The sequence below is a fragment of the Ipomoea triloba genome, chromosome 2, assembly GCF_003576645.1.
Source record: "Ipomoea triloba cultivar NCNSP0323 chromosome 2, ASM357664v1".
Taxonomy (NCBI): Eukaryota; Viridiplantae; Streptophyta; class Magnoliopsida; order Solanales; family Convolvulaceae; genus Ipomoea; species Ipomoea triloba.
Genome location: NC_044917.1, coordinates 6609183 through 6626640, shown reverse-complemented (window position 1 = coordinate 6626640; position 17458 = coordinate 6609183). Strand labels below are relative to the sequence as shown.

The following is a 17458-nucleotide window of genomic DNA, read 5'->3' as shown; positions in this document are numbered from 1 at the left end:
TAGTAATTTATATTTTTATTTTAATATCAAACCAAATGCCCTCTTAATATAATGTCCACAAATCACAATGGTGGATTGAATATTTGAGTCCTTCCAAAAGCGCAGCATAATAATAATAAATAAATAAATAAATAAAGGAAAAGAAGTTGGGAAAAGCTGGAGAGATATAAATATAATTTTGGATCTTATTTTATAAATATGTTAATTAGATTATGATGCAGATTTTGTGGACCAATTAATTAAAAAGTGAAATAGTATATGCTATCTCTACATGACACAAAGTAGGCACCTATGGAAATGTGGATAAGACGATGTGAATTTCTTTAATTTGATCAGAAGTCTTGAAGTCATATCAAATTACTTGATCAAGTTAAGTTAAGCCTAGTATTAAGATTTTTTAAATTATTTACATCAAGTTTTGTCATGAGTTTCATCGAAATATAGACAATGTGTGAGAAATAACACTCTTATGGTCCGTTTGAAAATTCAGGAAATATTTTTCAAAAGTTTCGAATTTTTCATATACCTTAATTACTCTTCACCAAAACCAACCTAGTCCATGTATATATTGATGAATAATAATTTTGGTCATGCATGCAAGTATTTTGATGAGTGTAGCAATTACGCACACTAATGCAAAAATCGCGCCTAAGAGTCGGTCGGTCCCCTAGCGTATCACCATAATCGGTGGTCTCGACTGCCTAGCCGGTCAGTTAGCTATTGTTCTTTTTTTTTTTTTTTAAATAGATTATTTCATTCACCCTAAATTGTTCAAATCCTAGAAGTTTTTAGGTTGATATTTACTTGTAATATGCTAGTATTAACTATTAAAGTATTAAATAATTATACTAAAAAAATGTATTAAATAGTTTATAATTTTTAAGTCTTAAAAAATTTTAATAGTGTTTTTTTTTTAAAAAATAGTCCTAGTAATTTTTTCAACCATGACTACACGACTAATTTTTGTTCATTGGAATAGGAGACATTATTAGTTATGTTGGAGAATGCATTAAACTCTAATCTATAATTATAAATTTTGATTTATGGTTGATTTATCTAGTTGAGCATTGTAACAGAGTCAAGCTGTAAAAGAGTTCAGCAATTTAAGAAAAAAAGAAAAAAAGAAAAAAAGAAAAAAAAAGACTGAAGTTAAGCAATATAATCATGTTGAAGCTGGAGCATTTCCCAAGCTAGGCGGCCAATCTTTAAAGCACCATCTGCATAAGGCCAAGCCGTCATGAGTTGGCACACATGCATCTCATATGCTCTATCCTATAACTACTCCCATATACACTTTAAATAGCCTTTGTGTAATCAACTTTTATATTTCATATATTTATAGTGCTTAACTTTATATACTATAATTACGTGCTAGTTTGATTCTCATAGTAATTTTTTTTAAATGATGAATGCCATTTGATAGACTAAGTTCTTCCTTCCAAAAGGGGGCAGAGCATTGGGCATCATGGCAACTGCTTACTGCGCACAAGTAACTTAGTTGACTGTTGGTGAGACTCAATCCCTGGTCTTTCTTTTTAAACTTCATCCATGTGATTAACTGAGCTGCCCATGTAGCAATTCCAATCAAATTGATCATATAATTAGTTTTATAACCAAAAAATTCAAAGTTGGAGTTATTTACCAGCTTGAGTTGCAATGAAAAATTACAACATAATGAATTCAGTTGCAAAATCGCAACGAAATTTACAATGAAATTGCATTCCATGAACTAAAGTGAATACATGTTAGAAGCTTATTAAACATTTAGCATTTAGAATTTATTTTTATTTTTAGAAATGGATATTGTAGTAAGGAGTATTTAAAGATTGCAATTCCTAGATGTGTATATTTAGACAATATATGAAACATTATATTAACTCTTTAATTTACAGAAACCTTGTAGTCACTGTCCAAAGGTACGTATTGGATAAAGTCTGTCTTATAAATTTGTCAGTAAAAAAATACAAGAAGATAGATTATCTAATCAACTTGAATGGAGTTGCCATTATATTATATTAACTATATCTTATATAGTTGAGAGCATATACAAGAGTCAAAAGATAAAACAAAAATTGATGGAAGAAAGGCATTATCACATAGCTAGAGATGTCGGATGTATTATATTGGTAGGTGACTATGATAATACATCTTCAAACAGTTAATGACAAAATGTCGGTAAATTATATTCAATATTCACTTCTTTTGGAGTTTAATATGAAAACGTAAAGAATTAATATAATGTTACTTTTGTCTTTTGGTCAATTAATTCTGACAATTAATATTTTCATTTTTTATAATCTTAATTTGATTATTATTTATTAATCTGATCACTCATAGCAAATGCATTCCTCAATCACAAGCTCTAAAGGGAAAAAAAATAGAATCACCACATTCTCATACAAGAACTTCAGCCCGGTCTTCTTAAACACTTATAATTTGAGTCAGGTTCTTAAGACAGGAATTGGGTTTTCTGAATATCTCTCTTCCGGCCTATTAAGTAAGTAAGTTAGTTAGAGATCGAAACAGGACCTGAGAGAGACTAGACTTCTAGTAAGAGTAGGTGCACCTTAAGTAGAAAATCCCTTGATGAACCGTCGTAAGTAATTCACCAAACCAAGGAATGACTGAGTTTTTGCCTCATACAGCTCGGGTCGAATACCGGGGGAAGTTTAGGAGAGATCGGGAAACCTAGCAGCTGCCGGTCGGGCGGGGATAAGCTTGTGAAGAAGCAATCTTATCCCCGGTTTATAACTTTTTCAAATAAAATAAAATAAATTTACCTTATTTAAAAAAAAAATTACTAACTACCATGAAGTATTATGACATTTCGGTTACCATTTCCAACAAGTGGTCATAGGTATGAACCTGCAGGTGGAGATACTATTTCTTGTAAAGAATCGTGAGTTTGAAGGTTCAAAAGAAATCAAATTGATAGTTAAAAATTAAAAGTGAAAATAATGTCACTATATTGGGAGAAGTAAAATTGATGATAAAGGCCAAAATTTCAATAGTTACAAATATATATATATATATATATACTCCGTAATATTTTAACTTATTTATATATAAAGAATAGTTAGTTCCTATGTATTTAGACACATTATATATTGAATATATATGCAAATAGAAAGAAAAATTCATAATGAGAATTGAACAATTTTTCTTGTCACGCGCACACATAGATAAACTAGATTAGAAGTAACTTGAATTACAATTAACTATAATTGATTATTGATTTTTTTTTCTCAAATTTTATCTAAAATTAGAGATAATATTTACAAGTTTTAAAAGTGAGAAACCAAAACAATTACCCGTCGATAATGGGGACCAAATTAAATTGACTTTTTAGATAAATTAAATTGGAGAAGAAGATCATTATATTTAATTGTAATTCAAGTTGATTCTAGCTAGTCTAGTATATGTGCGTGCGCGCGCACAATACGCTGGCGTATATGCACAACAACAACCAAAAAAATCTAAATTTTTAATAATATTTGTAAGTTTTGAAAGTAATCGAGAGACCAAAATAATTATCAGTCGATAATAGGGACCAAAAATGATACCTTAAATTAAAGCCGTCCATCTATTATTGTAATTAAAATAGTGTGAAATTTAAGTACATTAAGGACTATATATATCTAACCACTAAACCACCCAACCACAACAATTGTACACTCATCATTATAATTGGGAACTTGGTTGTGCATTATCTCATCTTCAATTCAATTAACACATACATAGAATAGAATGGGTGCAGGCTTTAGGTTTTGGTTGTGCTTTGTTCTTGTTTTGGTTTCAGGTTTGGTCTGCGAATCTCATCGTGCTCTGAAGCCATTCTCATCATCACCCAAAAAGGTTGGCGCATTGAGGGCCAGGGCTGAAGAAATCATCAACGCCAGTTTGCTACGTACGAGGAACACATTCAAGTTTGATGTTAACAGGGTCAGTCCAGGAGGGCCTGACCCCAAACATCATTAATCATGTTTATTTATTTATAATAATGGAGGGTAGTTGTCAAATTTAGTCTCATAATAATAAAACAAATAAGTACTCCCTAGCATATATTATTTACTCAATTTATGCATGGAGATATGATTTTAATTTGTAATTAATTTTCTCTTTTGTTAATTTAAGAGGTAACTGTGTGACCTCCGCTTTAAAGCATACCTACTTGTCATTTTGTACTCAAAATTATGTGTGTAATGTCTTACAGTCTTAATTAATCAATAAATATTTCTATTGCAATTGATAAATATGTCACTATAGCAATTTACAACAAAATTAACATTGATCAACTTATTTAAAAAGTGTTAATTATTTAGATTACACATAAAGTCATAAATTGGAAATCTGCGCCTGGCAAGAGTTTGATTAGAAAATACACTTTTTACTAGAATAAAATATGCACAGTTTAGTGACTTTTAGTGACTTTAATCGCATGAGAGTTACATCATATAGCGGTTTCTCACACTTAGGAATTAGAATATTAGAAATCTCTATCTTTACTTTAGCCACTGAATAAATGGATAAACTTGATTAAATCCTTGATTTTCCCAATATTGTTTCTTGTCATTTATTTGTATTTCTTTTTAGTTGATTTTATTATTTTCATCTTTCATAAAATTGAATAACTAGATCAAGAGAACTTTTATTGGCTAGTGGTCGATTTTATTAATAAAAAAATCATTTCATTAGGGTTATAGTTCGACATTTTAGGAATCTCCCTAGGTTTAAACTACAATAATTCTTGCACTTGCGGAGCTTGTTAGTGGTTGGTTTGGGTTGGTCCAAGAGTAGTCTAAGGTGCAATTGGTCTTCTGACTTTGTTAGGTAATTTGACAGATTGATAAGAAATGTGACAACTAACGAGCGGTACATGTGTGACTATAGTTTGATGCCCTTAGTCCGGACATCACTACTAGCATCAAGTCCTAGACCTTGACTTTATCACCTAATTTGTCATTGGTCGTATGTTACTATTGTGGTTGGTAACTTTCAACTATCTCAACCTAGTTTGTCATTGGATATATGCTTTTATGACTTGTTTGTTGGCAACTAATGGTGTGAAATGGCGTAGTGGCTGTCATTGTATTAATTTAGCCAATCTGGATCACAATTCAAATAGAGTGCAACTTATAATAGCTTAGCTTCATTATCTGATTTAGCAAAACGCTCCTTCTCCCCTCATTCATGGAAAATGTTTTTTTTTTTTAAATAACTTTGGAATAATGCAGGTTATATTCATTAGGTGTCTATGAATTGGTTGACTCCACTCACTTGTAATCAAATACTAAAAAAATTTGATATAATATAAGGAAAATTTTAGTAACACTTTATAGCTAGGGAATCTGGATTTGTGTAAAACATGAATAGATTTGATTCAACAGTCAGTGGGAAGAGGGTAGTGGCAATATCTAGAGTTCTTCATGCACAGAAAGAACCTCTCATAAGCCAATGCCATTTTGGTAGCTGTAAACATTGAGACTGCATATTTTCTGCAAACCATGCCTTTCTTCTGCAACACTTCAGGGCCATCTGCTATGGCAAACTCCAAGGCCTCCACAAATGACCTAACATTGGGAGAAAATGTGTACCCAAACCCCTCATTCAACACCACACTCCTACTTATGCTTGGGAAATTTGGAGTCAGAACTGGCTTCCCACAATGCATTGCTTCCATTAGAGTTAGATCCAGCCCTTGAGGCCTTAAAGTCGGGTTCACGAAAAGGTCCAAAGCATTGTAGAATTTTGAGAGCTCTGAAGGATCCAATGCCCCTAAAACCTTCACATTTTTCTCCAGTTCTGCATACCTGTTTCCCCATGGCCCTGACCCTGCTACTAGCAGGAAAACGCCCGGGTAGCGATTGATGATCGATGAGAAGGCCTCGAAGAGCAACGGGTGCCCTTTATCCTTCACCAATCTCCCTGCTACCCCGAGAATCAAAGTGGCATTCGAGGGCACCCCGTGTTTTTCCCTGAACTCCTCTCCTGATTTTCTGTTGTAAATAAACCTAGACTCGTCTACCCCGTTGAGAATTATGTGTACATTCCTCTTAGGGACCTGATATATGTCCACCAGAACCTCCCCTGCACTGTCACTTATACATATATGCTCAGAATAGCTCGGGAAAAACCTGATTTCGTCGATCAGGCGTGGCATTGCTTCTTGAAGCTCAAGCATGGGCGCTGGGCGGTGGCCTTTCGGGTTCTCAAGAAGCTCTTGGAACAGCTTTGAGTGCATAATCTCGTACCAAATCCCGTGCCACGTGACAGCCACTTTAGGCACCATTTTTGTTCTCCAATGAGGCAGAGACACACTCTCTGTATGGACATAATCAAACCCCCCACGTTTCTTATTTTCTTTATGGAAAATCTCGAATGCTTCCGTGCAATTGAGCCTCCCATACTCGTTTGGCGCGAAGTAAACGTGAAGATTCCCGTCGTGAAGATTCTCGTGCGGCCATTTATCCGACGGGACCGTGAAAACGTGGATTTCGTGGCCCCTGGCGGCGAGGGCGGTGTAGAGCGTGGAGGCGTGGCGTTCCATTCCGCCCGGATCCGACCCGATCGGCCATGACTTGGAGAAGACCGCGAGCTTTAATTTCTCATTTGTTGCCCCGAAACACAGCTTATTCCACGCGAATTTCGCATCTCGAAGATCGCCGCTGAACTTATTATTATAACTTTCCTCTGCCCAGAAAAAGGGCTCTTTCAAGTCTTTCAGTGAAATAAACAAGTAAGCCAAAGAAGCAAGAAAGAGAGCTATCACGAGGATGGTTGAAGAAGATCTTATTAAGGGGAATTGCTTGGAGGAATGATGGTGAGACTTGAAAGAATGCTGCTTTGAACCCATTGAAGATTATTGGAATGGAATTTTTCAAGAATAATGATAGTTTGAATTGAATTTCAATGCTTAATTATATTACATGCCATGAATGGTGGATCTCCTCGAGTTTGTCAATGTTAGTTTCCGGTGAGAGGTGAGCGCACATGGCTTTCCTTAAATTCTTGTCAACTTTGCTTCGTTTTCAAGTACACTACTCTTATTTTATACCTTAAAATAAGGAAATTTCATTCCGGGGTATAGTAGCCACCATGCAAGGAAGAAGAATCTATGTAGAAGGACTTGCTGACTTCCACGTTATATATGCTACAAATGTCGCATATTATTACTCATTATTTGAATATCTTGAGAAATGCATGTGAACATTACACATGTAAATAATGAAGCAATTTATAATTTGGGAAATATTATACTTTTCGTCCCTAAGTTATAAGGTAATTATATAATTCGTCCTTAGGTATTGGTCATACTCATTTTTCATCCCTAAGTTATTATTGATGTTGCACTCTTCGTCCCTTTACTAATAAAACATTAGGGACAAAATATGCAATTTTAGTATAATTCAGATACGAAAAGTGAGCATGAAAGAACTAAAAGTGCAACACTAATGATAAGGACGAAAAGTAAATATGATCAACTCTCAAAGATGAATTTTACAATTATTTTATAACTTAGGGACGAAAAGTACAATTTTCCTTTAAAATTACTACTATCTTATGAGTAGTAGTTAATAAACTATGTACATTCTTTTCATTGTAATATGTATATTTACGTGGTATATTCTGATTGATTAAAAAATTCATAATTTTTTTATGTATTTCCTTTAATAAAATTAAAATATGTATCAATAGAGTATGCTTATTATTTTCCATCCGTGAGAATGATGAATCAAACTTTGTAGTTTTGTTTCCATATCTTGTTTAGTACACCAATTAAAAATATTTTCTAACGTGACATGCAATGATTAATTGATTGTTCAATTAAATACATAATATAATTTGACAATTAACATATTATAATAGATCACGATAAGAGTCTTTTACTCTATAGAATATACTTATTATTTTTCATCTAAAATTTACAACGATTTTGAACTACCTCTGGACGGCATGATGAATATTCTAGAGAAGGACACTAGGAACATGACTACGAGAAGAATTTACTAATCATGAGACCTTCCAGTCCCTCCAAGGCACAAGAAAAAAAGTTTTTCTTTATCATTTGGAATAAAATTATTATATAACTCACATTTTGTATGTCATGTTGAGATACTAATGTCATTTCACTCAAATTATTTGTAATTTAATCTTTTGTAATATTTATTTTAATAGTAGTGAAGTTTGCGTATTTAAAATGATAATAAACTCAAAATTAAACAGAAAATTTTGAATTTTAAAATGTTAAAGAATGCAACATTAACTAAAAATGGTACAAATTTATAGAGGCTAAACCTTTACTTACTGCACACCCCCTCACTTTGAGAGGTGGCTCCCACACTACAACTGGTGAGACTCGGTCATTGGCAACTTCTCCCAAACTTCACCCCTGTGACCAGTTGAGCTGCCCATGCGGGCAACACTTCATTATCCTAACCATATAGGCATGACTTCAACCCAAATCGAGATTGTTGGACGTGAACTTCATCCTAGAAACATAAGGAATTTAGTGTAAGCCTTCACGCTCTAGGATGAAATTCACGTCCAACAATATCGATTTGAGTTGAAGTCATGCCTATTTGGTGTAAATAGGAGACTACAAACGCAGAAATTCGTTGGAAGCTTACATCTATAGGGTTAGCATGATGAAGTGTTTAAATAGTACAAAGGATCCATCTCTATGCAGAATTACCATTCGAATAAGTAGCAAAAATATTATGCATGTAGTTGTATTGGTGTATTATTAGTATAAATAACAGTAATTCTATAATATATCGATTATTTCATTATAAAATAACATAATAATTAATTATTTCCTTATAAATTACGTTATTACTCATAATGTGCAAAGAATATTACCATTGAATAGATATTACCGTTCGTTGCATCGATAAATTACATTATTTTCTTACCAAAGAATATTTCCTTATAAATTACGTTATTTTCTTACCAATTATGCTTTATTAATGATTTTACCAATAAATAAATTAATTAATATTAATAAAAGTTTAAGCGGGAAAGTTCAAGAGGGTGATTTTAGTAATAGTATAAAATATAGATATAGATTAATTCTTCCTAGTTAAAAGTAATATGAATATAATAGAATTATCGATACTATTGAAAAGTAACTCAAGTAGTGTTATACAATAAAATTATATTATACAAATTCATATGTTTTCCTTGTGTATGTGATTGAGATATCAATTATCGTTATATGTGAACTATTCCGTACAAATTCTCACTCATATTTTGAAATATTAATTTAGTTTCCATATAAGGTTGTTTAGATAATAAAATTTTGAATTTAAATTCTTAAAGTAGAGAGAAATTTTGTATAAGACATAGTAGATCAAAACAATATATATAATTTTGGAATAGAAAATTAAAATTTGTGCTACAACAAATAAGATTTTATTTAAGCAAAGAGAATACAATGCATTTTAAAAATAATTATAGTATGACATTTATAATTTTTTAGGATGATAATTCAAAAAATAATATCTTTCACTTTTATTAATGATTGGAATGAACAAATCAAATTAAGTAAATATTATTATATTTTAATTTTACCAAAAAAGAAAAGAGTGGCAAAAGAATAGAAAAAAAAAAGTTAAAAATGTCTCAAGTTTCTTTTTTGTGTGCACTAATTTAATTATTATAATAATACAGAATAATATAAATATAAAATGTCTATTATTATTATTATTATTATTATTATTTTTGAAGGTAAACGTAGCTATTCCATTAATTCATAACATAAAACGTTTACATCAATGATCAATGAAATGGTAAATCATTCCTTACAGTCAAACATAGAAACAAATTTTCTAACTATGCTATAGAAAACTTGAATCGCAGACTGTTTCATAACTAGGAAGCTATGTTCCTTCAGGGAACTTAAAGCTTCATCAAAAATCTGGGTCTTCATCATCATTCTTTTTTGCTCGCCCAGGATAAGATCAACACTTGTTGAAACCAAACTAAACGATTTATGTTAATGAAAATGAAAAGCTCGTGAAAGTAACGAGAGGAAAAAGAGGAAAAATGCTCGTGAAAGTAACGAGAGGAAAACACAATAATAGAGAAAATAAAAAGTGGGTAAAATCAAAGTATGGTTGGGAGTTCAAGACTACCAACACAAACTCCAATACCTACCTACTATTATTTTATTCAAAGGGAAAGAAAACTGAAGAAGAAGATATGTGGCGGTGGTTGGAGGCGGACGGAGCTGCGACGATGGTTGGGGCGGAAGAAGAGTGAGAGCAAATGTCTATTATTATTATAATATTAAAAAAATACTTTACAATAAGTCTCTTATAGGAATTTTGTAAATACAAAAAAAAAATATTTTACAATAAGTCTGTATTACAGTAATAAAACAGAAAATGAATTCACAGAAGTGATGCTGGATTACTGGTGAATCTTACTCAGGATCTGACCGCGAAAAACAAAAAAAAAAAAAGAAAAAAATTGTTTTGATTTGTTGGTTGTTTGACCGGAGATGTTCAATGATCACGTCATCGCATAGATCACGCCGCTATCAATCCTCCGACGTGGCAACAACTGCCTCCAAGATCATCGTCTCAGGAAGCGCGTGTGAAGCAACTTTCTGGAATCTTCAAAAAACAAAACCCCCATTTTACATTTATTAATAAATAAATACTCCGTACTAAAAAGGTTGCGCGAGTAGACTTCGGACCGGACAACACACACAACTCTCCCAAATATTGTTTTTGCTTCTTCTCTCTCTCACTCTCTCTCTCTCTCTCTCTCTCTCTCTCTGTACCAAACCCTAAAAATCTTTCCCCCTCTTTAGTCTTTACGAAAAATATATTTTTTAAAATAGGAATTATTTTTTTTTCTAAATTTTTTACCGTACAGATCCTTCAACTTTTCTGTAATTTCTGTTTTCTCCTTTTTCACTATCGAAAAACCCTAGCGAGCTTCCGTACGAATTCGATTCCTGTATCGTTCTGAAAATCGGAGCTTTTTTTCCGAGTCAACCGGGTTAGGGTTTTCGATTCGGGTTGCGCATCGGTGGTTCTTCGAACCCTAGTTTTGTTTTGCCCTCATTTGTTTTTGGTTGAGGTTCGATCTTCGGAGATTGGTGTTAGGGTTTCGTTTGTCTGTCAGGCTTCGTGGTTGGTTTTGTCGGGGTCCGGTTTCATGTATGGATTCGGGTACAAATGATTTGAATTCGAGAGAGAGGTTGCGGTGGGGCGACGCTAGCAAGGTCTATACCAGAAAGGGGAAAAGAAAGGCCGCTCTTATCTCTGATAACGACAACAGAGCTACAAACACCGCCGCCGCCACCGCCACCGCCACTGCAGCGACACCGCAGGCCACTAACTCCAACGACGAAATCCAGAAGGAGAATATTGATGTTCAGGGACCGAATCTGCAAACCCTAGAATTCGAGGAGCCAAAATTAGCGGAGCAAGAAAAAGAAGAACCGGATGCGCGGCATCAGGACCAGGCGATTTCGGAACCGCGTGATTCTTTGAATCGGATTTCTAATCGGGATGTAAGCGCCGGGGATGAGCAAGCGGTAGCCTCGAATGGCGAGGAAGTACAGGATGGTGGAAGTGGGCCCCTGGTGGAGCCAGATGGCAGCGACGGGTGCCAGCCAATGGTGCAAGATAATCACATAGACGAGCCGGATAGAAGTATCAGATGCCAGCCCGAGACTCAGGAGAATCACATCGAGGAGCCCGATGGGAATATCGGATGCGAGCCCTTGGTTCAGGAGAATCATGTAGATGAGCCTGCTGGAAGCATTGGATGCCAGCCCGTGGTTCAGGGGAATCACATAGAGAAGCAGGATGGAAGCATAAGATGCCAGCCCGATGTTGTGGACAATCACATAGATGAGCCTGATGGAAGTCTTGGATGCCAGCCCGATGCTGTGGACAATCACATAGATGAGCCTGATGGAAGTCTTGGATGCCAGCCAGTGGCCCAGGATAATCACATAGACAAGCCAGATGGGACTATCAGATGCCAGCCTGTGGTGCAGGATAATCGCACAGATGAGCAGGATGGAAGCCCGGGGTGCTCCCCTGTTATGCAGGATAATCACATAGACGAACCCGATGAGAATCTCAGATGCCAGCCTGTTGTGCAGGATAATCCCGTAGACAAACCAGATGGAAGTCTTAGGCACCACCCTCCCATGACGCAGGACAATTTAATAGAAGAGCCAGATGGAAGTACCCAATGCCAGCCCATGGTGCAGGATAATCACATGAATGAGCTGTTATCTGGGTACCAACCAGAGATTTTTGAAGTGGTGAAGGCTGGCCCTATCATCACTAGGCTAGAAGATAGGGTTAGAATTCATTTGTCAGGAGCAAGGCCTGTAGACGAGATTAGGGATCTTAGGAGGAAACTAGAGAGTGAGCTCTATCAGGTTAGGGGTTTAGTAAAGAAGCTTGAAGCCAATGAGCTTCAGCTAACTGCGTATGATAATACTGCTGATGTTACTAATATTGGTAGCACTGGTGCTGTTCCTGGCAATGTTGTTGGTGCATATGGGCATCCACAGTTTCCCCGGAATTATGTTATCAAGAATAGAACATTAGTGAGAGTGAACTCAGAGGTTGGTTCAGTGGGGCACCAAGAAGTTAGCCTGTTTAGGCCACCGAGTATTTTGGTCACAGAAAGCAATCATGGGGTTGGTGAACTTGTGGAAAAGGAAAAGAGGACACCAAAGGCTAATCAGTATTATGCAAATTCAGAGTTCCTACTTGGGAAGGATCGGTTGCCTACTGAAAGCAATAAAAAGTTGAAGCCCAATGGTAACAGGAAGAAGCATGGTGGGGAGTTTGGCCATGGTTTTGGCTTCAATTTTGGGTCTGAGAAGCATAAGAATCAGGTATTTAGGAGATGCAGTGCCTTGCTTCAGAAGTTGATGAAGCATAATTATGGTTGGGTGTTTAATAAACCGGTGGATGCTTATGCTCTTGGGCTGCATGATTATCATGATATTATTAAACATCCCATGGATTTGGGCACAATTAAGACTAGGCTTTCCCAGAATTGGTACAAATCCCCAAGGGAGTTTGCGGAGGATGTGAGACTAGTGTTTCATAATGCCATGACATATAATCCAAAAGGCCAGGATGTTCACATTATGGCAGAACAGATGTCCAAGATTTTTGAAGAGAGGTGGGCAGTTATAGAGGCTGATCTTAATCCAAATTGGAGTCTTCAAGTTTATGACTCTGGTTTGCCCACTCCCACTTCAAGAAAGACAGCTCCTCCTTCATTTGTCTCTGCACCTGCTCCAGCATCTGTTCTTGCTCCTCAAATGAGGACTTTTGATAGGTCTGAGTCAATTACTAGGTCAGTTGATACCAAAATGAAGCCATCTTTTCATTATAGGACACCTGTTCCTAAGAAACCCAAAGCTAAGGACCCCAACAAACGGGATATGACATATGAGGAAAAACAGAAACTTAGCACAAATCTTCAGAGTTTACCTTCTGAAAAGCTCGATGCTATTGTTCAGATCATTAAGAAAAGGAACTCATCACTTTCTCAACATGATGATGAGATCGAAGTAGATATAGATAGTGTTGATGCGGAAACACTTTGGGAGCTTGATAGATTTGTAACCAATTACAAGAAAAGTTTGAGCAAAAATAGGAAAAAGGCTGAAATCGCTCAAGCTAGAGCTGCTCAGAATGCTTCTGTTATGGTAAGTGTATGAATCCTGATTTCCAAGTCATTCCTCTTTCATATTGGTGTAAACGAGGAAACCTTATGTTGTATTATTGTCAATGTAGACCCATTTCCCAGTGGTTGCCAATTCACAGAAAGCAAGCCGAATTGGTGAGTATCTCTACCAACAATGGTGCTTCATAAGTTCATATTCTTGCTTTAGATAGAAATATAATGTTATTTGTCTATTTTGATTTGTGAATAGGAGAGGCACATTATCCTCTTATTACTTCCCCTCCTCGTCCTGCTCAAGATGAAAAACCAGTGGATAATGCAAGTAGGTCTAGCAGTAGCTCAAGTAGTTCTAGCAGTGACTCGGGATCATCTTCAAGTGGTAATTATGATTTTCTCTTGTGCATATTTTCTGATGTGATGGTTGTATATTTTGGAAACAGCAGATGGACTTATTTTTGTGGTCTCTGGATAAATATGATGGATATAATTTGTGCAGATTCTGATAGCGATAGTTCTTCTGCATATGGATCAGATGCTGGGCGTTAGCTGAAAGTGCTCTTTATTGCATGGAAAAGCACTCTTTGGTAATGCCCTTGACTTTTATTTTTAATTTCGTTTTTTGTCATTCAAACTCTTTATAGGGAGATGCAACATTTTTTCAATAGATCCATATTTTTTTCCTTGTATTTTCCCCAGTCATAATCCTAGTATTTGACTGATATACTGTTGTCAGAGCACAGAGACAAATTAGCAATGTGATGACTTCATTGTGCTTAAATTTTTCATGTTGATTACATGATTTTATTTGTTTATTTTAGAGACAAAACAGATGTAGTTCATATACTAGAAATCAATCAGTTAAACCAACTAGTGACTAGAGTTGATTGAGGAAGGAAGATGATCAAATTGGAAGGTTTTAAGGTGGTTCAGGAATTAGTTTTGTACTTCCATATGGAACTAAGGAATTGCTGGAGTATCAATATGAAGTTGGGAGAGTGTAGAAGTGATGAGAAAATTATAAGTTGGGTATCTCACTGAAAAGATACGATTAGGAAATATGGTAGCATGATTGCATGAAGACAGAGGACAACCATGACATTAAGCTCGATAATAAGGGGAAGAAGGATATAGACATACATTGACTTTTAGCTCCTGTGTCTTTCTCACTGATTTTGACAAAGGAATGGCTCTTTATTTATATATGTATGTATGTATGTATGTATGTATGGTGTACTATGCTAGACATGAAAAAACCCTTGAATGCAGTTTTGTTTGCTTGTTTTTTTTTTTTTTTTTTCAATTTTGAAAATTTGAGGAAAATTATTTCTTGAATATTTGGTTTTCAGTTATTTTTTGCTTCATTTGATTTGATGCAAGAAAGCCCTGTAGGTAAAATGGAATGTTATATTTTGCACTTCGTATATGTTTCATTGATTTGATGAAGTGACATCCGATGTGTTAAATTGATTTGAAATTGTAATTTTTGCAGTGGATTTGGGACAAAGCCCCAGCATGAATCCTGGGATAGTTAAGTGCCTTAGTTTGAATTGTGCTGCGTGCAGAATGGAAGTGCCTCATTTTTTGACAATGGAAAAGGTTGCATGGCTCAACCATTATTGAATTGTTTATCTATGTTTTAAGGTGACCTTTTTGGTGGGATATGGAAAGGCATCTTATCCTTATGGAGTTATGCGGCACTTTGAGGCAAAGAGTTGTTGAGTGGGTGGCTGAATATGGGATTTAGATTGCAGAAAAGTAGTGTTGCTCCTCCTTCCTATTTAAAGAATGTGGTGTATGTAATATTAGATTAGTTTTTCTTGGCTTTACAATTAAACAATTAACATTCTCTTTTTTCTGCTTTTGAATAGAAAAATGAGTACATGTAAACAGAGAAGGAAAGGGTGTTTTTCTTGGGTAAGATGATTTCTTCTACTACAGGGTTTTTGTAGTAATAATCTTTGGAATACAAAGCTGAAAGTGATGGTGGTTGTTATTGACAAGGTTAAGTAAAGTAATATCATCACTAGCTCTTAGACATTATTAAACTTGAATCTCAATCAAAGCAAAAGGATATGAGACTAATTTTGGTGGGCAAATTTGATTCCCTTTTCAATGGATGCTTTCAGCTCAGGTTTAAGCTTTTCAAGCCCTTCCTTCTCGAAGTCTGAGAGTGCACCCAACCCTAGAACTTCTTCGACACCATTTTTCCCTATTCTCACCTGGAAAACAAGTGACAGTGATCAAACCACAGAAATGACCATCACGTGTGTAATAAAGCACATAAGACCATCTATCGGGACAGTTAACAGACAATTACTGAACCACCATAGGCATTCCATTGTAAGAAATACACAGGATGAATTGATGAATAGCAGAGAGGGAAAGCGAAGAAACTAAATCCTTCCCCTTTCAAGTTCACACATGGCATGTGCTAACAATTTAAGTGGCTTAGCCTTCCCCCTAATTCATAATAAAGAGCCAGAACTATCATATCAGAAGGCAGGTATCAAGTGCCCTCCCTAATAAGTCTCCAGACAATATAGAACCAGGATCAAAACTACACAAAAGGCCCCAAACTCTGGAGGGTGTCAAAATTTTCAAATCCTTGCTTTATTAGAGGAACCTTTTTAATATCATTTTCAGAAAATGCATTTAAAACAATCTGAGCTACGTTAATTAACAAAGTGGTCAAAAGGGGGGAAAAAGAAGGGGTATTTAATGACAGGGATGAAACTGCACATGTATTAATTTTGCAAATTTCAATCAGTGGATTGTTATTACCTTAGATGCAAAGAAAGGAAGTTCAGTGACAGTAGACTGCACAAAAGAACACTCCACAACATCTGGAGCTCCATTGAGTCCTTTCAAGCAAGCATCCGCAAATACGGCCCCAGCATAGCTACAGGAATTGCAATGTTTAGTCAGTTGATAACTAAGTTACCAAACTGGAAAGGCAAAACATTATTTACAGACAACACTAACATACTAAAAAAGATGCAAATTATGCTACAGCACAGAATAACTCTCTCCAACCATCTCTAAACAATAAGACCAGTAATCCTTCAAAAAAAGGTAACTTTGGGATTTCAGATTATCTTTCTGTTGATTTGATAATTCAGAGAATCTTACGCCATAGAGAGGGTTGCTGAACCTTTCCCTGCTTTGGCTTCTACAACCTCTGTTCCACCATCTTGGGTTCGTTTGGTGAGCGCTACAATCTCATCATCTGACAAGTTGGCTTTTGGAGTAGCCTGAAGTAATGCACACAACTCAGTCAAAAAATTAGAGTTGGAAGTTACAAACCATGTATTCAAAAATAGGATATACTGTATGAAAGAAATGTATATAGTACTTGGGAAAACAGTGGGAGAATTGTTATGCCTGCATGGCCACCGACTACAGGTACATTGACCTCTGAATAATAGAGCAGAAGAGTCGATTAATAAACAGACTTTCACAATCTGCAGTTTAAATTATAGCAAGATATTAGGACATTTGTTAAAAATCATACCAGCAACATTAACTTTAGCTTTTCCAGCATAGAAAGTCTTGGCCCTGACTACATCAAGGGTGGTAACACCAAAGAGTCTCTTTTCATCATAAGTTCCAGCCATTTTGAAGACCTCAGCAGCAATTGGGACAGTGGAGTTCACAGGGTTGCTAATCATATTGACAAGTGCCTATTGTTTTTGGGGGCCAGGACATGTTAACACAGAAAAATCAATACTTGATAATATGGGTAAACAGTTAATGCAAACAAAAAAAAAAAAAAAAAAAAAAG

At 35.4% G+C, this 17458-nt stretch overlaps 3 protein-coding genes across 3 annotated transcripts; 1 reads left to right on the top strand and 2 right to left on the bottom strand.

Annotated features, from left to right (window-relative positions):
- Window positions 1-5380: 5380 nt before the first annotated feature.
- On the bottom strand, window positions 5381-6853 carry LOC116010157 (D-inositol 3-phosphate glycosyltransferase). The gene has a single exon (XM_031249433.1). The coding sequence runs from the start codon at window positions 6851-6853 to the stop codon at window positions 5381-5383; it is 1473 nt and encodes a 490-aa protein (XP_031105293.1).
- Window positions 6854-10741: 3888 nt separating this feature from the next.
- LOC116011301 (transcription factor GTE4-like) lies at window positions 10742-15568 on the top strand. Its single transcript, XM_031250855.1, has 5 exons — window positions 10742-13699; window positions 13788-13833; window positions 13928-14056; window positions 14174-14261; window positions 15167-15568. The coding sequence occupies exons 1-4, from the start codon at window positions 11171-11173 to the stop codon at window positions 14221-14223; spliced, it is 2754 nt and encodes a 917-aa protein (XP_031106715.1). The 5' UTR covers window positions 10742-11170; the 3' UTR covers window positions 14224-14261; window positions 15167-15568.
- On the bottom strand, window positions 15567-17375 carry LOC116011302 (malate dehydrogenase, mitochondrial). Its single transcript, XM_031250856.1, has 5 exons — window positions 17189-17375; window positions 17030-17091; window positions 16807-16928; window positions 16459-16576; window positions 15567-15896 (listed from the first exon to the last, which is right to left on the bottom strand). The coding sequence occupies exons 1-5, from the start codon at window positions 17343-17345 to the stop codon at window positions 15756-15758; spliced, it is 600 nt and encodes a 199-aa protein (XP_031106716.1). The 5' UTR covers window positions 17346-17375; the 3' UTR covers window positions 15567-15755.
- Window positions 17376-17458: the final 83 nt, after the last annotated feature.